The 22,610-nt window shown below is 34.9% G+C and overlaps 1 protein-coding gene across 3 annotated transcripts in view; it reads right to left on the bottom strand.

Moving 5' to 3' along the window:
• Positions 1 to 22,610, bottom strand: part of VMP1 (vacuole membrane protein 1) — a 132,677-nt gene that overhangs the window by 28,615 nt on the left and 81,452 nt on the right. For all 3 annotated transcript variants that reach the window (XM_007449074.1, XM_007449076.1, XM_007449075.1), the window contains one exon: positions 877 to 957. In XM_007449074.1, coding sequence (XP_007449136.1) covers positions 877 to 957 — 81 coding nt within the window. The remainder of the gene's footprint in view (positions 1 to 876; positions 958 to 22,610) is intronic.

Genomic DNA, 22,610 nt, shown 5'->3' with positions numbered 1-22,610 from the left:
GCTTTGGAAAAAGACTACCTATCTGTAACTCTGGAAAGAATGAAGTCATTATTATTTGCTTAAATGCACTTCATTATATATTCTTCATGAGAAAGATGGATTTTGTCTCTTTTTTCTTACTGAATCAAGCCATTTAGGTCTGAAGTCATCATGGTATGATGAAATGCCTGAAAGTCAATAAACAACATAGAAACCTATCCAACAGAAAACAGCTCATTTGATCAGTAAGGTGAATGATTAATAACATTATATACCTGTTAAAAGTGATAATTTTTTCATTTGGTCATGTACTTTTTTTTTTTGCGGTACGCGGGCCTCTCACTGTTGTGGCCTCTCCTGTTGCGGAGCACAGGCTCCGGACGCACAGGCTCAGCGGCCATGGCTCACGGGCTTAGCCGCTCCGTGGCATGTGGGATCTTCCCGGACCGGGGAACGAACCCGCGTCCCCTGCATCGCCAGGCAGACTCTCAACCACTGAGCCACCAGGGAAGCCCCAGTCATGTACTTTTTTTTTTTTTTTTTGAGCACAGGCTCCGGACGCGCAGGCTCAGCGGCCATGGCTCACGGGCCCAGCAGCTCCGCGGCACGTGGGATCCTCCTCGACCGGGGCACGAACCCGCGTCCCCTGCATCGGCAGGCGAACTGTTAACCACTGCGCCACCAGGGAAGCCCCAAGTCATGTACTTTTAAAAACAAATTGGATCGAAATATAAATCTACTATTTTTTTTTTTAAAGAAGATGTTGGGGGTAGGAGTTTATTAATTAATTTTTTTTTTGCTGTGTTGGGTCTTCATTTCTGTGCGAGGGCTTTCTCTAGTTGTGGCAAGCAGGGGCCACTCTTCATTAAATCTACTATTTAAATACAATTCACTTACCGAAGCACAGGCCAAAATTCCAAAAAATCCAACCTTCTGTACTAGGTTTTGAACTGCCAGTTTAGCCCGGGAGGCGAAGTCCTGTATAAAAGGAGGATATCAAAACATTAATGAAAAGTAGAAGGAAGAAAGAAAGATGGCTCTTTACAGAGTTTATAATATCAAATGTCTCATAATCTGAAAGCATTGATTCATTTAATAAGATGAATGATTAAAAAAAATCACAGCAGGGTGCACTGAAAAACATGCAAATAAAATCTTGATAAAACATTAACTACATACCCTTAAAGATAAACTTTTATCACATTTCAAGAATAAGCCAAAACACTGTTACTTTATTTTTTGGGTTCTCTCTGCATTAGCTAGGGATGAACAAAATGTTATAAACCAACCATGAACCAACCCATTCTTTTGGAAATGCTAGTCTACCACATATCTCTTTCTCTTTCCTTTAATTAACTCATCAGACTTACTCCCTCATTAATATCAGGGTAGGAAACCACAGGATTTTTCAAGATAGCCAATGAAGACACCTCTACTGATCATTGGCCAAAAGATGGAAAAAAACAGTTATGTGGCAATAACTAACCATTCATTACCCCACAAAACAAAGAACATCCTACATTTACACAGTTTGTGCTAGTTATATGAAACGGTTTTCACAAACATTTTACTGGAGCCCTTCAATAATTCTCGGGTGTAGGCAGAGCAGATACTTCAGACTCTAAAATCACTGCTCTTTTTATTTCACTCTTCTACCTCCCAGGCTGAAACATGCATTTGGCTGGTCAATTTATTTCCACGATTTTCTTCTTCTAGCATGAGGATGCTGTAATTATATATATGTATATATTTTTTCTTAAAAGTACCAATCTGAAATTTGACTTTACCTGTTTTCTGGTTTTGAAATGGTATATACTCCAATCAAAATTTCAATGAAAATAACTGATACAATTAAAAGATATTAGCTAATGTGTGAATGTCTTTTTAGAAGTGTTCACATCATAGAACACTCCTCTCTCTTTAGCTCAACATACTCTAATAGTCAACAATCTTATAGAATGGTCATAATATAAATGATAGAAGGTTCCTTCATAGACCAGGAAGAGGGTTTAAAGCACTTCCCTAATCCACAACAGAATTTGTAGATTCAAAAAACAAAAAACAAACACACAAAACCACTTTAACCCATAATATTATGTTGAACAGCTGTATCAAAGTACAACAGTGAAGACTGAAATTAAAAAAAAGAAAAGACCTTCCACCTACTTCTTTGCTGAGGATGGTGAGAAAATCAAAGGAATTAAACCAATAATATATATTTGAAAAGATATTAACAGGGCTTCCCTGGTGGCACAGTGGTTAGGAGTCCGCCTGTCAATGCAGGGGACATGGGTTTGAGCCCTGGTCCGGGAGGATCCCACATGCAGGGGAGCAACTAGGCCCGTGCGCCACAACTACTGAGCCTGCGCTCTAGAGCCCAAGAGCCACAACTACTGAGGCTGCATGCCATAACTACTGAAGCCCACGTGCCTAGAGCCTGTGTTCAGCAACAAGAGAGGCCACTGCAATGAGAGGCCCATGCACCACAACAAAGAGTAGCCCTGCTCACCACAACTAGAGGAAGCCCGTGAGCAGCAACGAAGACCCAACACAGCCAAAATTAAACAAATAAAATAAATTTTAAAAAAAGAGATATTAACACATGTTAACAGTTAATACAAATACTTTCAAGTTCAAACATATAGGCTATCAAAGTTAATCATTAACTAAATTCTACAATGCAATTTTGTAATTTTGCAATGTATTTTCAAAGACAGAATTTTTCTTTTTGGGATTAGGCTTACTCATCTAGTAAATAGAATATATCAGATTTAATATTTTTAACAACTAAATTACTGCAGCAAAAGGTTCTCTGTATTTTTTTTCATATTTCTAACTGAAGATTTTTTTCTTAAATTAACATTGACTGCATTAAGAGTGAAATACTGATTTTATTTATTTAAAAACTGGTTAGGAATATATAATGAAATCAGTTTTCCTATATAACTTATTTAAAACTATACATCCAATTGTCTTGAATAATTTACATAATTCACAAATTACTAAATTTGTAATTCATCAGAGCACTAAATAAAAACTGGCCATAATGAATAGAAATGTTTTGAGTTTTAAAAATGCCAAATAATACTATTAGATTATAAATTAGTTATGAAATTTTAATTAATATAGCCCAAGAGTTAAAAATATAAATTCAGGAAAACGCCTTCCTTCACAGCCTTTGATATCTTCAAAGCAAATCTACTTTAGTGAAAGATGGTACTCAATTGTGAAAAAAAGTAAAACAAAGAAAACAAAAACTATACAAATTTTATTTTAAAGACAACAAAACTTTTTATAAACCTATTTGCCAAGTCAGACTAATGTGGGAACATTTTTCTATCGCAGCATTTATATGCAGTCTTCAGTATATAAAATTACAAAAAATTAGTTTTTTGCATAAAATGGTGTAGACAAGATCAACAAGGTGTTGTATATAAAAGGTATGCTATCCTGTTTTCCTTTATCTTAATTTCAAGGCTTTAGATTCTTATATTTATTTCAACCAAGTGACTATGATAGTGTCATCATTTTAAACTGATGGTATTTTTCTATTATAGAGATACATACACCCATACATTTAAATTGAAAAAGAGGTATGATTATACTAATTGGCTTATATAAAGGAAAAAATGTTTAACATTATGCAGATCAGCTAACGTACAAACTAACAAAAATATTTAAGCCTAGAGAAGTTCAAGGAATCATATTTTTTAAAACATCCTGAAAGTAAGGAACTATTTTATCCCTTGGCAGAATCTCTTTACTTAACAGAAATTAGACAAGAAAAAAATGAAAATAAACTCCTTGTTCTTTCGGAGGCCTGGGTACCCATCATCAATTATCCTTAACGGTGCTTCAAGAATCTTTGTTTGAAGGAAAAGCGTTACTCTACCCAAGTAAGTATAACAGAAAGTTCCCTTTACTCTTTTTTTTTAAAATTAATTTTTAGCTGGCATATTTTACAAGGAAAATAAGTTAAGTGCCTTTTTAATGGGGAGTTTTACTTTTTAAAAAGTCTGAAAGTCATCTAATGAAAATGGATTTCATAAATCTTACTATGTGTTACACACACACACACACACACACACACACACACACACACACACACCATGACCATGCTACTTTCACTTCCTATAATTTATTTTCCAGGTCTTTCACAATATTCTTGGAATTAAAATTACATTTATATATTAAATAATTCATAAAAGTTTATTTAAATTAAGCTAATAAGTCTGCACAGTTGCTTTCGTCACAAGAAACCAACAGAAGCTGAGTATACAGCTCGAGGAAGAATTTTCTTGATGTTTTTCCTTGCCTGAGTAATGAAAACAAACTCAAGGCAGCATTACACTAGTATTTGCACCAAATCTGAAATACTTTACAGCGGTAAATTAACTCATGTTTAGATTTCATAAACACAACTACATTTTGTTGTTTTTATTTTAAACTTATTTCACATTTAAAGTCGTATTAAAAACTTATTGATATGGATTTAAAGGCTTTGTTAACATTTATTAAAAACACCATTTTTTAATTGTCTAAAATGTTCTACATCTTAAAGGTAATTATATGTTCCTTGTTTGTTGCTCTGCAATTTTAGAAGTTATTTTTAAACAACTTCAGTACTTTTTCATTATTTGCATTTATTTGACAGCTTTCTAATGATGTAAAGCTAACATTTTCTATGCATTAAAATATTTCTGTTTGTGTTTGCTTTTAAAGTAAAGAGAGAAAACTGTACTATAGGTATAATATTAGACAATAAACACAACTCTCTCTCTCTCACACACACACACACACACACACATGCACACAAAAACAGGAAAAAAAACCCTTCTTTTACTGAAGTTTAAAAAGAACAATTTCAAACAAAATTTGCTATTCTTTTTAGGCCATCAGATAAAATAAACTAGCCAAGAAAAACTGTGCACCAATAATAATAAACAACAATAATTTAAAGGAAAAGTTTAACAAATTAACATGTGAGATTCAAAATTCAAGTTAAATATCAAATTAATATTTCATTTTAATCGTTTTCTTTTTTGCGTTTGTGGGAACTGTGTAGCAAGTTCAATTTGATTACTCACTTCCTCAATTGTCATTCTTCATTAAAAAAAAAATCTGTACAACTAAAACCAAATTCCTTTTAATAGTTTCATTTCGCTGGATTCACATTTCACAACGCTCACATATTTCACAATTTTAAGTGCCTGAGAGGGGTTTTATCCTCTAGCTCTATCTAAATAAGCAGCATTCATTTACAACTAGTAATCATATATCATTTTCTACTTTTTAAAAGTAAATAAACAAAATACAAGTAAAAAAATTATCTTTCCCACTCCCACTGATAGTGATTATGTATGTAACCAATCATGCTTCTGAAAGTAAGAATGAGAGACACCAGGAACATTTCTCCAATGACTACAGAAGGCAGATGAAGAAAAGTTACAATAAGTCCTTACTACTGAGATTTCAAGGATTAATAAAGAAAAACAGACAATGCCTTCAAGTATGAATATTCCTGCACTACTTTTGTTTCACATTTCGTCTTCCTAAGAAATATATTTAAGATTAAGAGAAACTGTACAGCTAATTAATAATAATAATTAGTTTGCAAAATACTAATTTTTGAATTGAAGAAGTCAACTTAGATCTAAATATATAAAATAACGTTTATCTTCAAATGGTAACAGAAAATCTTTTCATTTTCATGATAAGGGATCACATTAAATTCCAAGATTTCTTTCAAAGCAACAGATAATCCCTAAACATGTTAAATGAATGCATTAGTACTGGAGATAAGTATGTATTCGGTTAATACCTTATGTTAGTTTGAGCTGAACTATCACCATCAGTGTGAGGTAACTGGTCAGCAGTTTTATAAATTAACTGCCTTCTTAACATGTTATACGTTAAAACTTCTTTTCTTTAAAATATATATATTTTTAAAGGATTTTATTTTATTTTTATATTTTTTGGCTGTGCCGTGTGGCTTGCGGTATCTTAGTTCCCCGACTAGGGACTGAACCCGGGCCCCCGGCACTGAAAGCCTGGAATCCTAACCACTGGACTACCAGGGAATTCCCTATGTTAAAACTTCTGCTGAGCTATTGCTCTTCTTGGGTTTGACACTGAAATGGCTGCAGGGTCGATACTAAAAATCACAGAGCAACTGTTTCAATAATTTCTTGTGTATAAGAGGAATTTGTGTTAATATCTACTGTATTTGTGAAGTTCTTTTGGCATCTAAAAATGACTTGTTAATTCCTGTGTCCCAGTCAAATATGTTGTGTCATATTATTCTCTATTAACCAGAAATGGAGCTAAACAGTAATGATGACTTAATGTTGTAAGCTGTTTCAGCATCATGGACAATCAGTCTGAAATATTAACTTGTTAAGATCCTAATAACCATGTAATTAAATATTTTCTACAATGAATAATATTTTACACATGGTAAAGAACACAGTTAATGGGTACGATTAATTATTATCTTCACAGAAACTACAATGAAACATAACTCATAATTTTTAAATCTTTCTCCTCTTAAAAACAGAATAAAGGGCTTCCCTGGTGGCGCAGTGGTTGAGAGTCCTCCTGCCGATGCAGGGGATGCGGGTTCGTTCCCCAGTCCAGGAAGATCCCACATGCCGCAGAGCGGCTGGGCCCGTGAGCCATGGCCGCTGAGCCTGCACGGCCGGAGCCTGTGCTCCGCAACAGGAGAAGCCACCAACAGTGAGAGGCCCGCGTACCGCAAACAAAACAAAACAAAACAAAACAGAATAAAATGTTTCCTAACTGCAATTTCCTACCTGTTACCAGGACTCTTTATGAGCTATTTTCACAGAAAGATATAGAGCATTAATTTTTTAAATTCAAAGTGAACAAAATAGTTTATTTTAGTGTTGACATACTCAACAATATCATTAATGTAACTGATATGGTTTTAATATTGCGTATTTGAGGTCTTCTTTAAATGTAGTATAATTTCAAAAGAGTCACATATCATCTATTTTTTTTTTTTAAGATTTTTTTAAAGGTTTTTTTGATGTTGACCATGTTTTGGAAGTCTTTGTTGAATTTGTTGCAACATTGCTGCTGTTCTCTGTTTTTGGCTTTTTTGGCCATGAGGCATGTGGGATCTTAGCTTCCCAATCAGGGATCAAACCTGCAGCCCCTGCATTGGAAGGCAAAGTCTTAACTACTGGACTGCCAGGGAAGTCCCTGTTCTTTTTTGAATTATAATAGACTCACACAAACTTATAAGATGAAGATTGCTAGGAAACAAACTCTAGAATTACAAGATAAAGTAGGGATATTAATTTGATGAAGTAAAGTGATTGTGACAATAGAAACTAATTAATAAATTTTTAATTCAGTACCTACAGGATGCTGGATTACAAAATACACACACATTTACCAAAAAAAGTGATCAGAACAGAGTGGTGCAACTACTTTTGAAAATGGAAGTTTCAATATCCAATTTATAGCTTTTACATTATTAAATCAGAGATGATCCCTGGAATTCATATTTAAATTGGAAATTAGGGTAGAATTCTATAATAGCGCAAATAGAATACATCATATAAACACATTTCAGGAAAGCAATTTTATTCTAGAAATAATTTACAGATTTAGAACTTTTAATAAGAGATTAGAGAGTTCTCATTCAGGATGCCAACATAGGAAGAAGCTCTCGAACTCACCTCTTCCCATGAACACTCTGAACTCACAACTCCCATCTTCTTCCTGTAGAGCGAAAGGCTTGGCTCCTCACAAACCCACACCTGATGACCCAACTTTTCAGACTTCCACCTGATAGGCCCCCAAAACATCTAGATTTGAAAGTCAACAGGACTTGTGTCCATGAGACCCACAAGATTACAGTGGACTAAGAGATACCAAAATAAGAAAGTAATATTTTTTTTTAAGAAAGTAATATTAACATATCTAAAAGGAGAAATAGACAGCAATACAATAACAGTAGAAGACTTCAATACAATACTCCATTTTTACCAATGGATAGATCATCCAGACTGAAAATCAATAAGGAAACATGGGACTTAAATGACACGTAAGACTAGTGGGACTTAACAGACATTTACAGAAAATTCCATCCAAAAGCATCAGAATATACATTCTTCTTTAGCACACATGGAACATTATCCAGGATAGATCATGTATTAGAACATAAGACAAGTATTAATAAATTTAAGAAGACTGAAATCATATCAAGTATCTCTTCTGGCCACAGTGGTATAAAACTAAAAATCAATTTCAAGAAGAAAATTGGAAAATTCACAAATGTGTGAAGATTTAACAACATGCTATTGAATGACCAATGGGTCAAGGAACTCAAAAGTGAAATTAAAAAAATATCTTGAGACAAATGAAATTGGAAACACAAAATAGCAAAGCTTAAGGGATGCAGCAAAAGCAGTTCTAAGAGGGAAATTCATAGTGATAAATGCATACATTAAGAACAAGATCTCAAACAACCTAACTTTATACCTCAAGGAACTAAAACACAAAGAACAAACTAAGCCCAAAGTTAGTGGAAGGAAGAAAATAACAAAGATCATAGTGGAAATAAATGAAATAGACTAGAAAAACAATAGAAGAAGTCAATGAAACTAAGATGATTTTTGAAGAAGATAAACAAAACTTTAGCTAGACTCACCAAGAAAAAAGGGGGCTTAAATAAATAAAGTAAAAAATGAAAGAGGAGACATGACAACTGACACCATATAACTACAAAGATTCATAAGAGTCTATTATGAACAATGACACGCTGAAAAATTGAACAACCTAGAGAAATGGATACATATCTAGAAACCTACAACTTACCAACGCTGAATCATGAAGAAATAGGAAATCTGAACAGACTAATTACTAGTAAGGAGATTGAATTAGTAATCAAAAATCTCCCAACAAAGAAAAGTCCAGAAACACATGGTTTCACTAGTGAATTCCACCATATATTTAAAGAACTAACACCACTCTTCTCAAACTCTCCCAAAAAACTGAAGAGGAGGGATCACTTGCAAATTCATTTTAAGAGGCCAGCATTACCCCAAAACCAAAACCAGACAAGGACACTACAAGTAAATTACGGGCCAATATCCCTGATGAACACAGATGCAAAAATCCTCAAAAAAAAAGGAAAAGCCATCATACAAATTCTCAACAAAGTGGGTACAGAGGGAATTAGCCCATATATGACAAGCCCCCAGCTAATATCATAGTCTTGTGAAAAACTGAAAGCTTTTCCTCTAAGATTAAGAAGAAGACAGGATGCTCACTCTCTTATCATTTTTATTCAAATGGGAAATGAAAAAGTAAAACCCTCTCTGTTGGCAGATGACATGATGTTATATACAGAAAATCCTAAAAACTCCACCAGAAAATTGTTAGAACTAATCAACTAATTCAGTCAAGTTGGAGAATAAAAAAATCAATATACAAAAATCTATTGTGGGGACTTCCCTGGTGGCACAGTGGTTAAGAATCCACCTGCCAATACAGGGGACATGGGTTCGAGCCCTGCTCTGGAAAGATCCCACATGCTGCAGAGCAACTAAGCCTGTGCGTCACAACTACTGAGCATGTGCTCTAGAGCCCGCGTGCCACAGCTATGGAAACCCATGTGCCTAGAGCCCATGCTCCGCAACAGAGAAGCCACCACAATGCGAAGCCCGCACACCACAACAAAGGGTAGCCCCTGCTCACCACAACTAGAGAGAAATCCCGTGTGCTGCAACAAAGACCCAATGCAGCCAAAAAAAAAAAATCTATTGTGTTTCTATACACTAATAATGAACTATCAGAAAGAGAAATTAAGAAACATTTGCATTTACAATTGCACCAAAAAAGAATAAAATACCTAGGAACACATTTAACCAAGGAGGTAAAAAACCTGCACACTGAAAGCTATAAGACACTGAGGAAAGAAATTGAAGAAGACACAAATAAATGGAAAGATATTATATGCTCATGGGTTGGAAGAATATTGTTCGAGTGTCCATACTACTCAAAACAATCTACAGATTCAATGCAATCTCAAACAAAATTCCAATGGCATTTGTCACAGAAATAGAACAAACAATCCCCAAATCTGTATGGAATGACAGAAGACCCAGAATAGCCAAAGCAATCTTAGTAAAGATGAACAAAGCTGGGGCCATCATGCTTTCTGATTCCAAACTGTATTACAAAGCTACAGTAATCAAAACTGTATGATACTGGCTTAAAAAGTGACACACAGATCACTGGAAAAGAATAGAGAGCCCAGAAATAAACCCTCACATATATGAAATATTAATTTATGACAAAGGAGCCAAGAATATACAATGGGGAAAGAATAGTCTCTTCAATAAACGGTGCTGAAAAAAATTAGATGGCCACATGCAAAAGAATCAAACTGGACCCCTATCTTACACCACACACAAAAATCAATTCAAGATGGATTAAACACGAGAACATATGATCTGAAACCATAAAACTCCTATTAGAAAACATAGGGGGTAAGCCCCTTGACTTTGGTCTTAGCAATGATATTTTGGATATGACACCAAAGCAAAGGCAACAAAACCAAAAATAAACAAGTAGGATTACATCAAATTAAAAAGCTTTGTACAGCAAAGGAAACCATCAACAACATGAAAACGCAATGTAACAACTGGAAGAAAAATTTTGCAAACCATGTATCTAACAAGGGGTTAATATCCAAAATATATAGGGAACTCACACAATTCAATAGAAAAGAAAATCTGATTGAAAAATAGGTAGAGGATATGAACAGATATTTTTCCAAAAAGACGCACATATGGCAAACAGGTACATGAAAAGGTGCTCAACTACACTAATCATCAGGGAAATCAAAACCATAATGAGATATCACCTCACAACTATTAGAATAGCTATCATAAAACAGACAAGAGATAACAAGTGTTCAGATTTCCCTGGTGGTCCAGTGGTTAAGATTCCACCTTTCAATGCAGGGGACGCGGGTTCAATCCCTGGTCAGGGAACTAATATCCCACATGCCGCGGGGCAACTAAGTCCGCGTGCCGCAACTACAAAGCCATGCACTGTGGAGCCTGCGTGCCGCAACTAGAGAGAAGCCCGCACACCGCAATGAAGAGCCCATGCACCGCAATGAAAGATCTTGTGTGCCGCAATTAAGACGCGATGCAGCCAAAAATAAATAATAAATAGACATTAAAAACTAAAAAAAAGGGCTTCCCTGGTGGCGCAGTGGTTGAGAGTCCGCCTGCCGATGCAGGGGACATGGGTTCATGCCCTGGTCCGGGAAGATCCCACATGCCGCGGAGCGGCTGGGCCTGTGAGCCATGGCCGCTGAGCCTGTGCGTCTGGAGCCTGTGCTCCGCGATGGGAGAGGCCACAGCAGTGAGAGGCCTGCGTACCGCAAAACAAGTGTTGGCAAAGATGAGGAGAAAAAGACATGCACTGTTGGTGGAAACGGGTACAGCCAGTATGGAGGGTACTCGAAAAATTAAAATTAGAACTACCATATGACCCAACAATTTCACTTCTGGGTTTTGGTCCAAAAGAAATGAAATCACTATCTTGAAAAAATATCCCACCCCCCCCCCCCAGGTTTATTGAAATATTATTACTTACAATAGCCAAGACATGGAAAGAACCTAAGTGTCTATTGATGGATGAATAAAGAAAATGAGGGATATATACATAAAGATAGAAAGACACACATTGTAATATTATTCAGTCATAAAAAAGAAGGAAATCTTGCCATTTGCAACAACATGGATAGATTTAGAGGGCATTACGTTAAGTCAGATAAGTCAGAGAAAGACAAATACTATATGATCTCACTTATATGTGCAATCTAAAAAAAAACCCCTGAGATCATACATACAGAAAACCAGGTTGGTGACTGCCAGAGGCAGATGGATGGAGGATTGGTGATACGGGCATAGGTGGTCAAAAGGTACAAACTTCCAGTTAAAAGATAAATAAGTTCTGGGGATGTAATGTACAGCATGGTGATTCTGATTAACAGGACTGTACTGTATATTTGAAAGTTAAGAGAGATCTTAAAAGTTCTCATCACACACAAAAAAATATGTGGTGATGGATGTTAACTAAACTTATTGTGGTAATAATTTTGCAGTATATACATACATCAAATCATTATGTTGTACATCTAAAACTAATACAATGTTAGATGTCAATTTATCTCAATTAAGAAAAATAAGGATTCAGCAGTTAAAAAGAAGGAAAAAAAACCAATAAGGAACTAATGGTTCCTTAGATGGTTCACAGATGGGGCAAAAATCAAAACTGTAAATAACAAATATGAGAAATCTGTGTACTCCAATGTGTAACGAGTAAACATTTGTTTTATCGTCTTCATATCCCATCTGGTACACTACTTTTTAGGAAGTTAAAAATAATGATTATAAAACAGTATTGGATTTTCTAGCTAGAATTATCTATTGCTTGCTTTTGTCATTATCTAAAAATGGGATATGGTTTCCTCCTCTCTGACACATTAAAAATAAAATTGAAGAACATAAACACCATCTTTTCCCCTTTGAAAAAGGGGGGATTACACATAAAACATATAAATATAAAAATCAGATCACACATTAATCAAAATCTATGAAATCATGTTTAAAAATGACCACAAAGAAGATCTGTGTATTTTTTGAAACAGTAAGAACCATTTATTTTGGCAACTAGCTAAATTTAATACGTACTAAAAACCTGATCCATCTAGAAATCTGAAAATTCAGATTTTGCTCCTGTTCATATTTATACATTTCTATTATTTAGTATGGTTTTATTAGACTGCATATTGTGAAAATTTAGTTGGTCACAAATAGCATCTTTTTAATGAACAGAATAAAAATGTGAGATCAGTACATGTGATACAAGTAAATACTGTTTCACAAAACATTATTTCAGTTACACATGCATAGGCCCTAAGTACAATCAATGTAGCCTGTAACATGGAGTATAGTAAAAAATAAAGGTCCATGAGTGACACACATTTCAGAGAGTTGTGCCTAAAATAGAAAGATATCGGCTATATCAGCTATATAATTAAAATGAATTTCTACATGTACTCGTATATTTATTACCAAATTTATTTTGGTGGGAGGGTGGTAAAACTATTTTATTTTTAACTGTACAGCAGATACACAGTAATGTACATAAATCTAAAATATACATCTTGGTGAAATTTTACAATGACCACACCCATGTAACTACCACCAAGATCCAGATACAGAACATTACCAGAACTCCAGAACCCCCCCCCCACTGGTGGCACTACTAGTAAACTTCTCCCAAAATAACCACTATCATTGACTTGTTACTATAAATGTAGCTTGCCTATTTTTGAACTTTATATAAATGGAATTATACAGTAGGTCATCTTTTATTTCTGGCTTCTGTAGGTCAACATTATGTCCATGTGATTCACCCTTGCTGTTGCACGTGGCAATAATCAATTTGCTGCCTTTGTATGAATATACCACAATTTATTTATTCTACTGTTGGTGGACATTAGGGCTGTTTCTAGATTGGGGCTATTACAAATAATGCTGCTATGACTACTCTTGTCAAGTCTTCTGGAGCATCTTTCTCCTAGGTATAAATCTACAAAATGGAACTGCTAGATCGTAGGGTATGCTTATGTAGAAAGTGCCAAACACTTTTCAAAAGTGGTTGTAACATAAATTACTCTTAATATTGCTTCCATGTTGTCAGTTGATAATAAATCTCAACTGAAAAAAAATCTAAACCTTTTTACTTTCCTACAGATGGTTCTAATGAGTCTGTCTGTGGTAATTAGCAGCTTTGATAACTCAAACATATGAAGACTGAATAAATTCAACCATGAAAAGAGGAGGAAAAGAAAAGCTTTAAGTGCTGAGTTTTGGGAAAACTACATATAGTTTTTACCCATACAGAATTTTAGAAGACAAAATTAGAGCCAAAATTCTTATTTAAAAGCAATTATATTCAACCCAAAAAAGCTGGTAACTACCATATATATATGGTATATGCATGCATGGTAATAAAGAATATAAAGATGAGGACATTGTGGTTTGACCATTAATTCTATAAACGTTTAGCAAGTGTTTACTACATGCCAAATGCTATTACAGGAGCAACGGCTACAACACTGAATCAAACTGATAATCTGGATCCCCATGGAGCTTACAGTTTAATGGGAGGAGACAAAAACTACAAAATGGGGTGGCAGGCAAGTTGTAATTTTAAATACAATGGTTGGAGAAGGCCTGACAGAAAAGGTAACATTTGATTAAAAACCTAAAGGACGTGAGGGAATAAGCCAGGCTAAGAATGTAGAGGAAGACTGTTCCAGCAAGTGTTTTCCCTTGAGAGATAAATAAATAATCTAGTGTGTATATGTGGATGGTGGGTGGGTTGCAATTGGTAGAGATGGGGAAAGAGATGACTCAGGAAACCTACTGAGTTTGAAACGGAAACTGAAAAAATGAAAAGGAAAGCATGAAAAAGAGAGACAGAATATAAGAACACCAGTTCTACAGATTTACTGCAACATCAAATGATAGAGCACCAACTTTGTTGTTTTCAAACTTCCCTGAGCCACAGTTTCTTCATCTTTTCTGCAAAATGATGATAATAATATCTATCACCATGATAATTAAGAGACAAAACTGATTATGGGACAAAATTATTTAGACTGATATTACTTGACATTACTATCAAGAAAGAAACCCTGAGAACCAATGAAATAAAATATCTTGTCAGAATATTTAGACACTATGTAAGCTCAGTTCTAGGGCAACATCACAAGTCAAGGGGATAAGAGGCTTTTGTTTTGTTTTGTTTCTAATTTCAAAAAGAGAAGAGCAAGATGTTAATATCAAGGAAGGAAGAGGGCTTATAAAGCAGGAAGGAGGAAAGGAAGGAAATGCATTAAGAATTGAAAATTTATCAAATCTGCCTTGCAGTGCAACCAAGTAGTTTACCAAATACTCCATGACAAGAGGGTAACGATGGATGAGATTACTACACATGAATGCTAGTTCTTAATCAACATATTCTTGTCTCCAGGAAATAAGAGGAAATTCTTTAGTTATTTACATCTGTAATGGTCACCTCACCATGATTACTAACCGTAAAACTCACAAATCATCTATTAGACATAAAGTATCTCTTGGGTAGTCTAGGAGCAAAGAAGAGATGGAAGAAATAAGGTTTCAGGAGACTTTCTCAAGGTCTGACCATCAGCATTTGCTAACATTTTCAGATAAAAAGTAGAGCAGTATATTTGGAAGTTCCAGATAACTACAGAGAGTTTTTTCCTCCTTTTCACAGTCCAAGTTACCAGCAGTAAAACCAGCCAGTATCTGCTGCTTCCTTTTCCCCTCTCTATCCCTGCTTAGCTTTCTGTTGAAAAGAAACCATATGGTAATTCTTAGGAAAGCAGGCAGGCCGGCATCCACTCCTATCCGTGCCTGCCTGGCCTCTACTTGAAATAACAACGAACACTGTAGCCCAAGAAGAACAACAGCGCTCTAGACACTCAGGGAAAATGTCTGAGTATGCAAGATTTATTAGAAATGACACATTACACAAGTAATGCATTTTTCTTTTCTTCTCTCTCTTTTCCTGTCTGAAGCCAATATCTCCTCATGTGATCTTCTCATGTCTCACCAGAAAGGGTATTTACCAAATCTTAGTTGATGCTAGGGGAGGAAAAAAAATCACCCTTCATTTTTAGCATTTATAATTGATTGTATTTTGGTTGTAAGTAACTAATGAATAACTTTTATTTCCAGATTAAAACTGGAATTTAAACAAAAAGCATATGACAATCTACTGTGTATGTAAGAACAATAATACTGTGAATGACAAAAAGGGGGAAAAAAGTAAAAATGGTTGAGATGAACTCAGACATGCAAAGCTATGAAAACTAGGTCAGTACAGAATTTACAAAATTGTCAGGGACAGGAAACTTAAGAGACCGAAAACAAAGGATAAAGATAAACGGGATCATCTCTATGATGAGAAATGTAAATAGTGGGATTCTTTCCTAAGATAGACCCAGTCATCCCACTTAACAAGTTTATAAATGGTCCTGAAAAAAGGAACAGAGTTTAAGTTCTAAACCTACAGCTGAAATTAAAATTATAAAGTGCCAAAATCATGGCAATAAATTTAAAGATCATGTAAACTTGAGAGAGAAAAAGGAAACGTGGAAGGTAAGTTTCAAAGTGGATAACAGTAAGATAACACATTTAGGGAAAAATTATTTAAATGTAAAATGATGGGGAATTCCCTGGCAATCCAGTGATTAGGACACTGCTTTCACTGCTGAGAACCTGGGTTCGATTCCTGGTCAGGGAGCTAAGATCCTGCAAGCCACGCAACGTGGCTAAAAAATATATATATAGATATATAGATATATAGATATAGATATAGATAGACAGATAGATAGATAAAGTGATGGGTTATAAAAGTTTCCAGTTATGAACAAAGGAAAGGGAACTGGGAGTGGTCTCCCAAGTAAACAGTTTATTGAAGTAAACATGAAGTAAACAATTTATTAAAAACATCAGCAAAATGCATTGCCAAACAGGACTGTGGTTGTAGAAATCTGAAAAAACACAAGTACAGTAGTGTAGTTGTCCCTGAAAAATCATATGCAGTTCTGACAACTTCATGTCAGAAAAAATGTAAAAGAATTAAAGATCCATGGGGGGAGCACGAATTAAAATGATCAAAGAGTTTGGGGTTATTAGATATAAAAAGTAAATGATTTTTTTTTAAGAAAGGCTGAAAAGGTAACTGATTAAAATCTATAAAGTTACGGAAAGAGGAAAGGAAAAGTGTTTAAAAAAAATCTTACAATACTAGAATGAGGGTAGCACCCTTTATAACGTGAAAGAGGCAAATTTAAAACAAACAAATGGAAGCATGGCTTTAAATAACAGCCTATGAACTTACTGAAGTCTTTACCTCAAGAAGTAGTAAAAATAAATTTTTACAAGTTTTGATAAATTAATGGATGCAGACCCTTATCAGGGAAACTGCACAAGGAAGTCTAGGGTACATGCCTACTTTTGAGGGGAGCACTGTACTAATTACCATGCCTACTTCCTGGTGTCTCTACATAGCCCTTTAGTTTAAAAGCACGATAGTCATGTTTATTACATGGTAAGGCCCAAGACAGGAAAATGGGAAGAACACTCTACCAAGAGGAATTTTCTTAAATACTCAGCAAGAAAGAACTACATATCTGTTATGACAAACCAAGAACCTTGACGAATTAGAAACAAGAACACCTTTTGTAATAGGAAATGAGCATAATAGTTACTCTGCTGTCAATGTCGTGCACTAACTCTGATCTTAGGCCAGGATCCTTAGGAGCATTCAGCAGTTACAACAGAGGGTGGATGTATATTTAGTGTGTTACTGATTTGCAAACTCTAGCAAAAGCATAGCATACATACAGTCTGTTGGTCTAAGTTTCAATAAAAGGGGCCTTTCTAAAGGCATTTTACAAAAGGTGTTTGAAACACAAACCTGAGTAAAATATTTAAATTAGTTTAACAAAGGTAACCTAATGCCTGTCTAATGCTTTTCCCCTCCACCCCATAGCTGTAAACAGGTGTGCAAATGAGAAGAACGAAGCAGACATAAAACAAAACTATATTTTTCTCCAATGTCTAAAGCAAACTAACAAGAAAAATCTTAAACATTTATTACTTATTGCACTTTGTAAATGACTGTATTAACATCTTATTTTCATTTTTAAATCATCTAATTTCAATTAGAATGCTTCTTCATCAAAACTAATGTTTCTCTTCTATTTTAATTTGATCATTGAGAGCTCGTGAACATTGTTAGAATATAAACAATTTTAAACTTCCATTATTCTGTAGTATTCTTTCCTGTGAGGAACAATTAGCTCAAATTTTTCTACCATGTTCTTTTCCCTAAATTTATTTTGTTACAAAAAAGGTAAGCAGAATAAAAATGATTTTTAGCAGGTTAAGTTTAAATGTAATCTTTAAATTTATTTTTAAAATAAAAGTCTGGCCAAGATGACATGGTTAAATACAGACATGAACGTGTAAAAATAAACGGGTTCAGGAGTGCACGATGAGCAGACAAGTTTCCCAGTGGCCATTCATTTGGCAGTCAATCAAATTGCAACTCTCTTTCCTGTTAATACTACTATAAGAATGGGTTAAAGAAAATGAGAAGAGTCAGAAAACGAAGAAAGATTAAAAGTCTGGGAGTGGAGGGGCAAGAGAAGAATTCAAAATAAAGTGAAATCTTCCTGAGAAAGCAAATAAAATGAGGTAATAAGAATTCCATCACAATTCATGCTAAGTGTGCTTAGAAACTACAACTACAGAACTATTTTAAGTGCTACCTTTTCTTGTTGAACCAAATGCAAGTAAGTGACCTTTGTGTACAAAAAGCTAACTGTTGCAATATCTTGCAACAGAATCCTTCAAAAGAGACACTTAAAATTGCTTAATCTTGATGGTACTTTGTGGTAAAATTATGAGCCAGCTCTGAAAGAAGATCTAGCAGGCCTGCCTTTTCAAAAACTTAACGTTGTTGGGTGTGGTTGGTTGATTCTGAAAAGAGAAACTACAATAAGCCTTGGTAGCTTTGACACAGCCTTTAAGTGATAAATAAATGTGTTTAACATGTGTCTCTAATGTTCATTATGGTAAAGTTGATCAGTTTAACCCTTTGCAAACAAGCAAGAGATCTTGAGAACAGGAAGCTTTTCTGTGGAACTCCTGACGCAACACAAACCATAGCAGTTACTGCAAAGCTTAATGCAAACCCTCTAGAGTCCACGTTGACAAATTCTTTAACAAGCCCTGTGGTTACAGGGAAGCTGGTTTCACTCTGACTCACTCCTACTCAAACAGTTTACTGGAAATGAAGGGGAGGGGGAATTTTCAGAGAAGTCATGTGATGGCCAGACAAACCACAGCCAGTAAAGGTTCAACAGAGTCAAAAACAGGTCCCAGCAACAACCAGCACCCAGTGTTCAACTGGCACTAAATTATATGAAAATGAGTCCTGTTGGGTTTCTGGTCATCCACACCATGAACTCTTTCATAAATCTCTGTATATAAAAGAACGGATACTTCACAGAAGGAACAACCAGCAGGCACTGACATGGTGTGTGCAACTACAAACACTTTATAGGAAAATGTGCTTAACAAAAAATAGCATCAAAGGAAGGTTAAAGCATTTTAGCGAATGTATAAATAATCATTATTAAATGCTTTCCCATTGTCTCTAAACTCAAATGATCAAACATATATTCTATCATTATCAAAAGAATGCCAACCCCCCCCCAAACCCCTTTAATTATCACCTTATACTTTGGGGGATGTTCACTGGGTAATCTATTCTGCATACAAAGAAAATGCACTAGCCATAAGAATGAGAACTACACTATATTCAATATCTTGTAATGACCTACAATGGAACAGAATCTGAAAAAGAATATATACATACACATATAACTGAATCACTTTGTTGTACACCTGAAACACTGTAAATCAACTATATTTCAATTAAAAAAAGATATTACTCAGTATTCTAAAAAAAAAACTACATTACAACTGATGAACTCTTTTTGGTTCATCACTTATGTGTTTTCACTAATAAAATAATGTAAATAACTTGAAATTTCTGAATAGGAAATGGATCCTATTAAACCCCCCAAAAAGGTATTTTCAGCCTTAAATATATTTAATACAAGCTAGTAAAAGATATTAGTACTTAAACTTAACTTGGGGACTTAGTTTCAATAAATCAGACTAAGTGTAAGTGGCAAGTATTAATTAATTTAAATACTGCTGTCCTAAACAGAAGCTAAGAAACGTTCCCTTAAAATAAAATTAAATCCAGAAATTATAAAACAGCCTTTGAGGAACTAGTTAATCGAAGGTGGTGTACAGACTCATGAATTATACCCAATAGAAAGAAAAGCTAACCACTATAAATATGGAGGAAAAGACTGTATTATTTTAAAAGATAAGTTCTAAGAAATTTATATTTCTTATTTCTAGCTTAATTCTCAATTTTCTATAGTGATAATAACTTTCACAGTCAGCAACCTAATATTTCATGAAAAAGAATCCAACCAGCTAGGTGACTTGGATAGATGTCGTTTAGGAAAGCAAACTTATTCGAACCATATTCTTCTAAGTAAATATGTACAACATTCCTACCCTATTGTGTAAGTTTTAAACACAAAAATACAACCACCCATGCTCCCGTTCCCCATTACTTCAATAACAGTGGCTGCCCTAATCGTTTAGGGTACATCAAGCAAATAAATTTATTTTTTCAAACTCTTTTATTCCTCATGTCTTTAACTTACCTTTTTCTTTGCTTATATAGCTTATAGAATAAACAAGTCACCACAATAACCTTTATTTTTTTCTAAAGTATAGAACTTTACAAGCACTATTTTACTTAATGTGAATTCAAAATTATAAGTCATTTAACTTAATGATGTCTACTATATTATCTTCAACCCTTGCCCTCAGATGATTTATTTTTGAATGAAAGATTCTGTAAATTCTGTAGTGCTTTACAATCAGATGATTATTAAACTCAAAGATGCAAAACAGTTCAACCTTTTTTATGTAAGATGATTTCTGTGTTCACCGTATTTTATATTTTATTTTGCAGTGGAGTAAGACTGAATATTCCCTTTTGGCTGAGCAGCAACACGGCAGTCTGCAAGAATAAGCACCTTACAAAAGGCAGCAAAAAGGGAGCCTAGAGGAAAGTGGTTGATCTATTTTCTAAGAAAGATCAGTATGATGTGAAAGCACCAGATATGTTCAATATAAAAATACAGGAAAAACTGGTCACAAAAACTCAAGGAACCAAAATCACATTGGACGGCCTCAAGGGTCACGTTTTGAAGTAAGATTTAAGGCTGATCTGCAGAATGATGAAGTTGCATTTAGAAAATTCAGGCTAATTACTGAGGATATTCAGGGCAAAAACTGTCTAATCTCCGTGGCATGGATCTTGCTTATGATAAAATGTGTTCCACGGTCAAAAAATGGCAGCCCATGACTGAGGCTCATGTTGATGTCAAGACTACTGATGATTATTAACTTCGTCTATCCAGTGCTGTTTTTACTAAAAAATGCAACAATCAGATTCAGAAAACCTCATTGTTAGCACCAACAGGTCTGCCAAAACCAGAAGAAGATGACTTGAAAGAAACTGTCAAAAAACTGATTCTAGACAGCATTGGAAAAGACATGGAAAAGGCTTGCCAACCTATTTATCTGCTCTATGATGTCTCTGTTAGAAAAGTAAACACCAAGTTTGAAATGGGAAAACTCATGTTTCGTGATGAAGGCAGTAGTTCTGGAAAAGCTACTGGGGATGAGACAGGTGCTAAACTTGAACAAGCTGATGGATATGAGCCACCAGTCCAAAAAACTGTTTAGAATTCAGACTTGTAAGGGTGACAAATAAAAAATCTTATTTGTGATGTTAATAAAAAAGACTGAATATTAAGTGAACATGTTTCATGTAATGGTACATTTTCTCTCTTAACTGATATTTCTTAGTTCATTCAAAGTATCTACTGCATGAGTAGTATGTGCAAGACCATGCAGGCGCAGCCAAAAATACAAATATTTTTGTGGCCACCTCTCAAGGAGCTTACAAACTCCTGGGTAAGATGAGAAAAGCCCACAGACAGTTCTAAAAGAAGGCAGAAAGTGATAAGTGACACAAGAAAGATACAGCAAGAGACAATTTCCAGGGACTGGGAAGATTTTTGAGCAGCAAAGTTCCATGACCAGAGGTATTTTTCAGAAAATTGTTTTTTGTTGCTTTCTGTGGAAATAGACTGGGGGGAAAAAAGGCTAGTAAAGAGGAGACCTATTAAGAAGTCACTATAAATGTTCAGTGGAGAATTGATAAAAGCATGAACCAGCAGTGGGAAGGGAAAAGAGAAGACGAATTTGAAGATACCGTGGAGGTAGAATCAACAGGCCTGAAGAATGACTGGATATGCGAAGTAAGAAGGGAGTCAGATGATTGAAATTTTGACTCCAAGTGATTATGAGGACAGTGATATCATTAACAGAAATCAGGAACAAAGAAGAAAAAGATTATAAAGGGAATAATTAAACCTTGCATGAAACAGCCCACAAAGCACATAACAGCTCTCTAGATGTAACTCTTATAAATGATGCTAGAATTGTTCAAGGTCATAGGAAGCTACATTCATTCATGTCTACCTCCCACAGACATCTAGTAAAAACATGATAGAAAGCCAAGAGCAAAAGGAAGTCAGCTTAGTGGAAAAATACTGCCCAATCTCAATACTGTAGTCACAAAAATAAAGTAGGTACCATAAAGAATCATAATTCAAATAAATGCATTAATAACCTTATTTTCTCCCCCAAATACCTACAGAACAAAATCCAACCATCAGTCAAAACTGGAATTTAAGTAAATACTTAGCTTTAAAATTGTTACCTAGAAACAGTTTCCTAGTAAAAGCATATACACCCTTTAACCTAGTTGGAGAGCACACGGTAAAGCAACGAGAGCCAAGGGTGTTT

The sequence above is a fragment of the Lipotes vexillifer genome, unplaced genomic scaffold (genome assembly GCF_000442215.2).
Source record: "Lipotes vexillifer unplaced genomic scaffold, Lipotes_vexillifer_v1.1 scaffold433, whole genome shotgun sequence".
Classification (NCBI taxonomy): Eukaryota; Metazoa; Chordata; class Mammalia; order Artiodactyla; family Lipotidae; genus Lipotes; species Lipotes vexillifer.
This window is presented reverse-complemented; position numbering and strand designations above follow the sequence as displayed.